General features: G+C 40.9%; 1 protein-coding gene across 2 annotated transcripts in view; it reads right to left on the bottom strand.

Annotated features, from left to right (window-relative positions):
- The window catches only part of grik2 (glutamate receptor, ionotropic, kainate 2), a 164,252-nt gene that overhangs the window by 37,083 nt on the left and 115,159 nt on the right, over nt 1-12,010 (bottom strand). For both annotated transcript variants that reach the window (XM_066683827.1, XM_066683828.1), the window contains exons 11-12: nt 9,161-9,367; nt 5,588-5,811 (exon numbers count right to left, since the gene is read on the bottom strand). In XM_066683827.1, the coding sequence (XP_066539924.1) occupies nt 5,588-5,811; nt 9,161-9,367 (431 nt within the window). The remainder of the gene's footprint in view (nt 1-5,587; nt 5,812-9,160; nt 9,368-12,010) is intronic.

The raw sequence follows: 12,010 nt of genomic DNA, 5'->3' as shown, positions 1-12,010 counted from the left end.
TTTTTTCATCCATCCACATTTTACCTTGCTATCATTGGTGAGCTTCTCAAGGACCCCACCCCCTGTGCTTAAAAGAAGCCTTGAGCTTAAATCAACCTGTCTGTAGAGTCAATTTGCAGCAGATTTGCTTGCTTGTCAATTTGCAATGGCAGAGAAGCGAGTTCACGTGTGGTGTGACCTTGCTGAGATGTATGGGGCTGCTGGCCTGGCCCAGACCCCTCATAAGAGAGGCTCTTTTCCACAACCACCCCCCCTCCCCCATTCCATCATGAGCAGAAAAAAGCCAATTACCACACGGTGAGAGCGCAGACAAGCAAGGCTGTCGCGTACACATGGTTGGAGCACCATTGGAGCACAGAGCAGTGCAGAGGGAATACCAAAGCAGTAGGAGAGAAGGAATCAAAGAGAAAAACAAAGGAAGAGAGACAGAGAGAAGGATGGAGGGAGAGGGCAAGAGAGAGAGAGATAGAGAAAGTGCCACGGCTTAACCTGACCACGAAAGGGAAGCACTAGCCGCCCATTTAGCTGTCGGTCTGATCCAATTACACTGACCTTCTGTTATCTCAGGTCATCTGAACTGCCGAGGGGGGAAAAAAAAGAAAAGAAAAAAAAAACTTTGCGCAAGGTCAACGTGGAGAGATAAGCTGAGTAGAGACACACACACGGCTGGGCAGCGACAATGGACGCCTTTTTATCAAATTATGGGAATCAGGGGGTTATAACAGTGTCAGGCCAGGGAAGAGTGACACAAGGCTGTGGCACGTGTGGAAGCTTCATGCGAACACCACTCACAATAGCTCAGACTAGGGGGACTGTTCACTCCTTCTCTACTCAAGCGAGATTCGATAATCAATGTGGCCAATGGAGCTTTCACACACTGACAGCTTGTTTTGCATAGGCCCTCTGGTAGCTCACTGGGCTTTCATCTGAACATGGACTTAAGGAGGTTTCATGCTCATGCTGTCAGTGTGAATTAACAGTGAAATATTCATGTCAACACACAAAGTCTTCATTTTCATACTTAAAATACACTTTAAGACCAAATGTTAAAATTTTTAGTCAGAAAGGCCCCTCTGTTAGAAAATAAATTGGTTTCTTTAACAGTAGACCATGTGATTTTTTTCCCCACACTCAGATCAGAGTGTAGACAGCTGAACCAAAACATGTGATGGGTTTACATTTAAGTGTTAGGTGTTTACATGCTAGACATTTGGATGTAAAATCTATACAGAGTGGCCATCTAGGCAATCAAGAGAAAGGGCCATTATGCCTCGCTTTTGAGAGGATAAACATATTTAATATGCCTAAGAGTTAGACCCAGCCTGACATGTTAAGACTTAACAGAGCACAAGCTGAAATGCCATTCTCTTGCATATGTATTTGGTTTAGTGAGTAAATATATTACACATAATTACATTTATTGCTTGATTTACTCAAGAACAGCTACAACACTCAGCAGCTGGTTGTGTATCATTTTTCCTAAGCCTTTAAACAAAGTATGAAATTGTGCTATGATCTGAAAATGTGTTATTGACAGACTCTAAGATTACTGGCTGGTGCTGTGGCTAGCTAGGATCAGATTTACACACATGAAAGCTATAGATTGTGTGTTGTCATTTCACATTTACCCTTTTGACTTGTGTGGATTAAAGTAACACAACAGAATGAGAAAGAAGTCTATAGTTGAGACTCTATCAGACTCTAACAGACTCTCTATGGGTATTTATTCAGTGGTACAGAGAGGAATGTAGGTGACCTGCTTTGACAACATAAACTACTTCACCACATGGTGAAAAAGTGATTAGCTTTAGCTTTTGCTCCACACCGAGCACAATATATCAAATAGAAAGCCAGTTTGAACTCGAGTGTTTTCACAAAACCACAGGTAGTGCTCTCTCTCGTTATGGACCTTGAGTCCTCTTCCAATTTCATTTGTTGCCCTCTATTTAGAGTCCCCCACCCACGCTTGCTGTGGAGGTCTGTTAAATCCCCTTTACTGCAGTCCATTTTATAGCATATTCCACCTGGACATGAAGGAGATCTGATAAGGGCCTGCAGCAGCTCGAGTGAGGACATTACTCTTCCAGCAAGGCACTCAGGCTTTTGTTTCTTATGCTTGAGGTGTTCGCACTGCAGCAACCATAATAGCAAATTTAAACGAGCTGAGAACATACTCAGATGAAACTGTTTGGCATGCAAGACTTTGTGTGCGGCGTTGTGTCAACAGCTTGGGCCAGGCTTGCTGTATCCAACTGAGTAGCTTTTACTCCAACTGCATTATTCAGTATGGCAATGAGCTCGCCTTTGATAAGAATGTGACCATGCACAGTTTGCTAAGAAGAAATATGCGCATCAGGAATGTGCCACATTTGAAATAAGTGAATATTGTCTTCAATGTTAATTTATAGTTTTCTTTCATTTAAAGTTTTGAGGAACCTGAGAGTTTTTAGACTAAAGATTTCTGGGTAAAAACAAACAAACAAAAAAAATATCATGAATGTTATGTATAGTGCAGTAATAATTTCACACAATTTTTCCTCCCCTATTGGTTAAGACAACCATTCCCAAAATAGGGGATGAGCCCTCTGTGGGGCCATGATGCTACTGCAGGGGAGGTGCAGCAAGGCAAATGAATGAGATAAATAAAGCATGTACCTTGTAATAATTCACCTGTAAAGCTAATTTGTCATTTTATTTTGTACTTTTCAATAAGAAGTTTCAGTTTGTTTTTATGAATCAATAAAAATTTCAGTAGAGTTTGGAAGCACAAGTGTTTGTTTGTGTGTGTGTGTGTGTATCAGAGTGTGGGGTGGGAGGGCTTGAAAATATTGTCAGCTACAAAAGGGGGCACTGAATAAAAAGTCTGAGAACCACTGGGTTAGGATCAGGAGCTGAACAGAAGGCTGAATGTGTCACATAAAGCTGTAATATAATAAGGACATGATAAAGGAACGTGAGAATATTAGGTGTAGGCAGCTGTTAAAAATAAAAATTAAAACAGCAAAAAAACAGCGCCCATCTATGCCAGACATCATGGAAATATTAAGTTAAAGTGTCTGATACAGCCTTTAGATAAATCATGCACAATCTTCATGTGTTCACACTGTAACTAGAATGGCCAGAATGTGGTCTTGTGTATCGCTGTTATCTGAGCACTACTACAGTAGTAGAATCCCATTAGTGTGTTATCAGAAATGATCATTGTCACAATTTTTAAGTCATGTTTGGCCAGGTGTAGCATATTAATCGTCTAACCCTATACGTTATTGCTCTTCACTTGGTTACAGGGATGTGCCATTTGTCCAAAACACTGACAGAGGGGGCTCCAGCACAGGAAGGAGGTAAAGTAAAGGGAAACTTTGTGAGGAGAGGAGAACAACAGCAGCAGCAACATCGAAAACAACTGGTGATATGCAAAAAGGATTCTGTTGAGTAGGTAAATATTTGATTTTGGTATAGCACCCAGAAGGAGACATTCTAAATACTGCATACTGAACACAAAGCCTTAGGAAAACCTCCACCAGCCCCCATTATGTCACAGTGTGATCTCTCTCTCTTTCTCTCTCTCTCTCTCTCTCTCTCTCTCTCTCTCTCTCTCTCTCTCTCTCACTCTCTCTCTCTCTCTCTCTCTCTCTCTCACACACACACACACACACACACGCACACACCACATACATAAAGCTCACAAAGCAGTAGTACATGCACACATAAATAAATGTGTACAAACAGACACATGTAAACCCACATTGGGTGCTCCTATTGTTTTATCGTGTTAGGGCATTAAGGGCACTTAAGCTTGTGTGGTTATAGGGACATGCCACTAATGAATGTGCCTAAACTAAGTGTTTCTCTCACCAAGACGACAAAGCAAAGAAAAGATCTTAAAGGTATACTTCACTTACCCAGCATAAAACTTAAATCATTAATGGTGGTGGGTGCATATTCTGAACCAACTTAGATGACAGTTGCAGCTTGTTATACTCTCATGTGATCATATCGCCAGTAACATTTATAATAACACAAGTGCATTAACCGTAAAACTTATGGGCCAACGGAGCACGGCTGAGCTGTCCCAGAAGTTTTAGAGTTAACTCAAGGCCTTTTCTTTCAGCTTTTCTCCACCATGCTTCAAATGTTGACCACAGGCTTTTGAAAACAGCAAATAAAATCACATTACATTTTGTCTCAGAGATATATATATTCTTTTTTTTTTACCTGAACATTATTGTTATTTCCAGTTTATAACATTTATTTATATATGCAGGGTACTACTTTCAGTAAATGGATTATAGCTTTCCTAACCTGTTTACGAGGCTACAAAAGCAATACATTGAAGGACAGATTATGTATAAATACTTCTAGTGAGTTCTCTTCAAAGCCACTGACAACATGACACTACAATATCAGATCACCATATGCTAACAGTGCACATGACACTCACATTGACAAAATGATTGATTACATTTCATGATGTGAAATACTGAAATGTTTAAATACTTTCAAAGTTATTACACACTTCCCTCAGCAGCTATCCATGGCCATAAAGGGAACTGTGGTCCCAGTAAAGGTCTGCTGTTTGGGAAGGAGCTGTCTCATATTATGGATCAGTTTAAAAGAGAGAGGTCTCAGTGTAGTGATAACCTGGATTTAGAACGGTGTTTAAAACGCTCTTGGGCCACACTGGCAGTGCTTCCCTCTCTACAACCAAAGCCATGTCCACTCTCCGAAGTGTTATTGATCACTCCTTCTTAAGATCTTGAGATTTTGCGTTTTCAATTGGGTTGTACAAATATTTCCAATAAGATTATAACATAGGCATAAGTGGAGAGTATTGATTTAAAACATGTACACATTTCAGTATTCACAGGGAATGTGGCCAAGGACATTTGAAGCAGGGTGTGGAAACGTCCAAATAGAAAAGCAAATACAAACTGGAGACACTGGGGACGACGAGGGATGAGGGGGAGGTTGCCGTTCACACCAGGAAATGCCAAAACATTCTCATTCACACCTACACTCATGTACTCCCATTCTCTCTGCGCCTCTCAAACTCAAGCACACCGCCTCGAAACGGACGATTTCACATCTTTGCTCGTGTGATTTGTGTTTTGGAGCTTTGGCTGCTGAGCAGTAGAGGCAGCCGTCTTGTCAGCATGAAAAAGCAAGAGAAAAGCAGAGGAATCACTTAACATCCTCAACTGCTCTGGCCCAAAAGAAAAAAAAAGGACTTTCTGTTTCTCTTTCAGACTGAGTAAGAGGACTAATCTGTTCTATTCACACAAGAGGGATTCCTCCCTTTGCCACTCTACTCCCTGAAGACATTGTCTTTTGTTGTTATAGTACATTTTAGTGTGAACATTGTGAGAATGTCATCTATTGGTTATCTGTTGCGACTTTTTCCCCCACTCTCAGAGCTGTAAACTCGAAATTGAAAGTGAGCAGAGGTTTCTGACTTAAGACATTAGAGTAAGTAATGGGTCAAGGGAAGATGCTTTTAGGCATTGATTAGACTGTTAATGGAATGAGGTTAAAGATGTTGGGTTAATGTCTGCATGTGTAGCTGAGATCGGCAAAACTGGCATGTTACCTGGCTATGACAAACAGCACACAACTGACACCCAAGTAAGCCAGCAGAATATACATCCAGATGTCGGGGGAGAGAGGGTTGAGGAAGGAGAACACCCCCGGGTTGGTGCCGTTGGGCTTGCGGTAGAGAATACTTATCCCCAGCGTCATGAAGGGCTTGGAGAAGTCGATGACCTTCTCTCGAACGTAGGTGATGGCCAGGGGAGCCACTGCAAGATCAGCTTTCTGTCGATACAGAAGGCACAGGGAAGAAGAGTGATGAGTGGTCCTTTAAGGGCGGCAGAAGCATTTAGAGGCAATCAAATTAAGAAAACAGGACCTTAACACACCAAAGACTGTCCCATAGCACTTAAGTTTAAATTTAAAACCTCCACCCCTCCCACCCCCCATTCCTCCCCAACCCCCCACATTCTCTGCTGTTTCTTTCCCTCCATGAGCTTGATTTAGTTGCTACTGGCTCAGCAGTTAGTAAAGCCGTTAACAGCATAGGGTTTTCTCATGACTAAGCATGGAGATTCTCCCATGTTTGAAATATGGCATTCAGCACCCTGTGGAATTCAGCATTTGGGGGAATATTATTTGGGGGAAAAATATGCAGAGCTGAGACCACTGCAAATGAAACATGAGAAAGGAATAATAAAGGCCATATATTTTTCTTTTTGTGTGAAATTGAAGCTAAGGCTAATAGTGCTCTGTGCATACATCATCTTAAATTACATGCTACAGACACCACTTTCACTGTAATAATAATAATAATAAAGATTCCTTTTAAATGAAATATACTCAAGGATACATTTTCAGAAAATTTTGTTCATAATTGTAGTGTATTCGACTAATTAACTGCCTCATTAGAGTAAAACCTTTTTCTGATGTCATTGACATAAAAGATTAAATATGACTATTTGCAATTTATGACACATTTACATAATATATATCTGCATTCAGTAGATAGACCCAGAATCCAGACAATAATTAGTCTGTTGCATCCAGTAAGCCTGTGATTTAAAATGGAGTACAGTCTGTTTCAAGGCAGCCAGGTTAAATTACTTTTTAAAAAAAACTTTTCAGAATCTATTTTTTAGTGTTCTTTCAGTACACAGAACAATGCAACTGCCTTAAACCATTGTGAATCTTTTATAACGGCTTTCAATGTTTAATTAATATGAGTTATAATGAATCCAAAACAACTGGATCACTGCTCTTGATCTTGCAGTCCTTTTGTTAATTTAGTATATGTACTATGTTTTACAAGAAAAAAAGAGGAAGATGAAAGCCTAAGACCTTGAATTCAGCGTCTGACATGGAGGATTATTACAATTTCAGCCGTTCTCTGCCCGTTAATGTGAGACACCCACTGCAAGGTCAGTTTGATCATTCCTCAAAGAAATATCCTTTTTGACCCAGCTAGGCTGCCATACATCACACGAGATTGAATGACTTTCAGCTGCCTAGATCACGAGCCTGGCTCTGCTGAATCCGTTCCTCAATGTGACATTTAATATTCATGTCATTCCATTTACTATTTAGATCATTATATTTTTAGCCAAAATAAAGCCTTGCAGCTGGAATTATTAGACTGTCTGTAATTATTCTCCGAGGGGGTAAATTAATGCGAAGTGTGAGCAGGTGCTGTCTTGCTACCTCATTTTTTTTCTATTCAGTCCTTTGACAGGATATTTTTATCTCCTTCACTTCAATGCATTCTTTTGCTCCTCGGCAAACTGCAGACTCCAGACTGCTCTGAAAGCTTGTCCAGGCCAATTAGAATCTGTCCTGCGCTCGTCTAGGGAGAGGAAGCGCAGGAAGAGCGTCTGTAGCGGCCCTGTGCACATCTCGGCAGGCCCGGTGCTCTTTTGAGTCTAATCGCACGGATTGTTTTTCACACCGTGCAATCAGCTCATGATCAATAGTGGGGGGTGTACAAAAGACATGTCTGAAATGTTGTGGGAACAGCACACAGGGCTGAGGTTGGCCAGTAATGGGGTCAGCTATTGAATATCGGGTGTGGAAAGACTGTTATTTTTCTGCCCGTGTGCAGCTCATTTTATCTGGGTCTTATTTTGTCAAGCTTAACAAGGATGGCTAGGCCAGTGCCAGTATGTGTGTAAGTGTGTGTAATAAGATCTTTGGGGGGAAACATTCATACTAGAAAACACACTTTGTATCCTGTTTGCAGGCTGAGAGAGATGGAATTTCTCACATTACTGTATACTCAGCTCTTACACCTGCATTACACACACCTGTACACACACATAGCCTTAGCCATTCTTGTTAAGCTTGACACACACAGTCACACGGAGGATTGTTTATATACACATTATTGTGCAAAGGTCAGATATTTTTATTTCACTACAAATGATATATTTTTCCAGAGACATTTCTGAGTAGTTTATATAAAATATAATCCATTTTCATACAGTTCTACTTATACAAAATAATACCGCTGCTGAGGTATATAGCAGTGAGACATATATGTAGCTATTTATATGCATTTTCCCACAATTAACTTTAAACCACTGGAGTTACAAAAAAAGAAAAACCTACAATGTTTACATCATTAAATGAACGTTTTACTACAACACAAATGTTTCAATATCCCTGTCTTGTGTTTCCCTGACTAGTCCTACATTATTATTAGTACTTCTACCTGTAAAGAGGTTTTCACAAGTGTTTCTAGTCTTGCTTGTGAAGATGTGGCCTTGTGGTTTTTGTTTCATTTGATTTTGCATCAACATCAGTGTCTGTTACTCTGTGTGATAGTAGAGACGCATGAGTTTAATACTCAGTGTTTTGTTTCATTTAACTCAAATTCTTGCCAGCATTCTGCCTCAACGCCTCCATTTGTGACAATAACACTTCATAAACATATCACACTGTTTAGTTTAGCTGTTGAGAACAAACTGGAGAGAATGTTTAAACATCAATGTTAAAGAATAGAGCTCTAATTTTAGAAAAATGAAAAGAGAAAGAAAATGATTTGATGTATATTGTCGCTGTCCCAAAGTAAACATTTATTTTGTTGTCTATTTTTGTGGATTTTTAGTTTACTATACCATTTGAACACAGCAGCTGTCCTTCACATTGTGTGAATATTTCATGATGACAGGACCAATAGTAATGTTCCAAAATTACTCAGAATAAATTATTTTTACACAGACCCATTGAATTTAAAGACATTTTTCCCCCTCACCTATAAAGTTGCAATTTTGGAGACAGTCTTTCGACAGTGATCATTGATCATGTTTTAAATGACGATGCTGGTTGATCCTATTTATTGATGCTATCAGAAGGATTTCACAAACTGAAAAATGTAGTTTTAGAAAAGTGCTTCAAAACGAAATATTTGGTTTGGATGCAGATTTTTAAAAAAATGTATCATAGCTTTTCCTAAATGCACTGTAGGTGACTTCTAGTTTTCCTGGGTTTTATACATAAACTAATTTACACACTATGTTTTTTGCACTTAGGCAATGCAATAACCAAACTACCTAATACTTCACGTGGTTCCAGCAGTGAAACGGTGTGATGGATCAATACAGTGACTAGTGAGTATTGAGTGGAGAATCAGACTCACGTGGTCCATCAGCTCACGGACCAGACCGTTCCACTGGCCCGTGCTCTCCTCCTGTGCGCCGTACTTGCCGTCCTCCACCAGCCGCACCTCATAGATGAAGCCCAGGATGCTGGCCAGCTCGCGCAGCAGGTCGATGCAGTAGCCCTCGAAGCGATCGTTACCGTGCAAGGGCTTGTCCGACTTCTTGAACATCACGTAGGGCTCCTCCTGTGGAGACACGCGTGCACACACACACACACACACACACACACACACACACAAACACACAGAGCTCTGAGCTAGTATCTGCCCGCCAGGTCCAGGATCTAAGAGAGAGGAGGCTGATGTGTGTCTGATAGTGCTTTGAGGTCCGCTTGCATGGACTTAGGTTGGCACAGAGGGGGTATGAATCCCCACTGCTAGTAAGAGGATTGACACACTCACACACACAAACACACACAGACATAGAGACTCTGTCTCTGTAGCAGACAAGGCAAGAGAGAGGGTGATGCGTGGCCATAATAAGAGATAATCCTTCCTATCGCCTGCTCTGTGCTCCTCACAGCCGGAGCCTAGCCCCACCGCCTCGCAGCATTCAATCCGTCCACTGCAGATGCTCCCAAAATAAGATAAGAAGTGCTGATACGGGCTGAGTGGCACAAGATACAACTGACTTGCTTTGTTAGGAACGAACAGCTGGGCAGGTTCTCCATCTACGCACATACAAACCTCCTCTCAGTACACTATATGTCCAACAATTTCTAGGCACCCTTCTAAATTGTGTTTACAGTTATTTTAATGCACACCCATTGCACAGACAGATGTTCAGTTGCACACACAGCTTGTATTATCTTTATAGGACTTATATACCATTCCTACCTTGCTCAACACCAAGCAAGGCTCTTTTGGCTTAATTCAACCAAACCTTTACAGCTTTCTAGTCCAAAGCATTGCCAGAGCAGTAGAGACTCTTACCAGAGCAACCAGGGACAATCTTTTAATTGACAGCCTTGAATGTATTTAATAAGTTTAAAAAGGATAGAAGTTATAGGCAACAGCTTTTTGCACTGCATACTTTGTTAGCAACCCTTCACCTAGTTCTTCAGTGGTCAGGACTGCCACAAGACCACCACAGAGCAGGTATTATTAGGATGGGCAATCATTCTCAGTGGTGCAGTAATGCTGATCTGGTGGTGGTGTGTTGGTATGTGGCACTGAGAGTGTGAGTGGGTACGACAGCAGTGCTGCTGGAATTTTAAACACATCGGTGTCACCGCTGGACTGAGAATAGCTCACCAACCAACAATATTCAGCCAGCAGCATCCTGTGGGCAGTGTCCAATGACCACTGATAAAGAATCTGATGATTGCTTGCAATCTGGTGGTCCTGCGGGGATCTTGATCACTGACGAACAGGGTGAAGGTGGGGGTGGGGTGATGATAATTTATACAGAGTCATAGACAGAGTACAGGATATGAAATATGAAAATTAAAATAATAATAATAATAATAATAATAATAATAATAATAATTTCAGGTCAAGTTCCTCTTTAACATTATCTGCTGTGAGCTATGAATAAGAGGGCAACATGAATCACACTGCTTTGGGTTGTGCTAGGCATTTCTCAGCAAGAGTGCAAGCATTTAGGTTACACTATCAGCGGCCTGAGCAGAGAACTGCTTCTCCACTAGCGAGACGCTCCAGGGATGTGTGTCGTGCCAGTGGAACACGTCCAAGGAGAGATAAGCATTCGTTCGCCCCCGCCCCACCCACCTCCTGCATATTCACAGCTCAGATCAACCAATGAGGAGCAGCTGTTTTGCAGTACTCTAGCCTGGATTTATTTCCAATACTAACATCTCTCTTTGGCTTGCCAGCACAAGAAAAAGTAAGTTATCCTTCTCTGATATGTGTCAGTACACCAGATCATTGTACAATACAATGGAAAAGCTATCTGAACCAGAGTTTTCCAAGGTTTCATAAAACATGTTTATTTATATATTATATCTCTCTTTGAACATGCAACATACTTTGAAAAAACACTCTTTTATGTTTTATGACATTGAGAGAACATCAAAGCTGTCTTTCAAATCAAAATTCGGTCCTCCTTTTACCAGTCACTGGTACATGACTGACCAATTTAACAGCCTCTTTATCATCTCCCATGTAAACAAAGTATGGGCAGTCTATAATAGCTTTAAAGACAAATGTTATCACAGTTTTCCCCAATTATTATTTGTCAATAAATCCATCCAGATAAGGAAGTCTCCCCATACATGCACAATACCACCAATCTGGGAAGGTGAAGGCAAGCATATGCGTTTTTCTTTTAAACTGCAGCTAATGCAATGCCACTGGACAGTGCAACGTGCTGGAGGAGAAGGCCAGCTGCCCAGAGCTGCAGAATCAGCAAACAGATGTCAAAGCACACGAGTGCTGTGCATGTGAGGAAAGAGAGCTGATCTCATTATTATAGGACCAATGCTTAGACTGCTCTCTGACCCAGAAGCACCTATAATAGCATTTTTGACAATAAATTGAGAAAACCTGTGAAAGAGCACCAAACGTTAAGACAAGGTATTGGCAATGTCCTACTGACTGATGAGGCCACAAGGCATTTTCATAGCAGCAACAACAACTGGTTGAGTTGATTTTTTGTGTATGAAAGGAGCTCAATAAATAAACTTGCCTTGCCTTGCCTACCAATGTTAGTGGGAAACTCAACAACAGCCTTTATGGTTAAAATACCTCAGTTTCTGTGGAATGTACTTGGGCCGTATAAATGGTCACACTGTTGGGAAAGACGTAAAATGTGTATGGTTAAAATTATGTCCACCAAAGCATACATGTTGCAGAATGAATCCAAGTTGT

Source organism: Hoplias malabaricus, chromosome 10 (genome assembly GCF_029633855.1).
Source record: "Hoplias malabaricus isolate fHopMal1 chromosome 10, fHopMal1.hap1, whole genome shotgun sequence".
In the NCBI taxonomy this organism is placed as follows: Eukaryota; Metazoa; Chordata; class Actinopteri; order Characiformes; family Erythrinidae; genus Hoplias; species Hoplias malabaricus.
The sequence above is the reverse complement of the archived record's forward strand: the minus strand, read 5'-3'. Positions and strand labels throughout refer to the sequence as shown.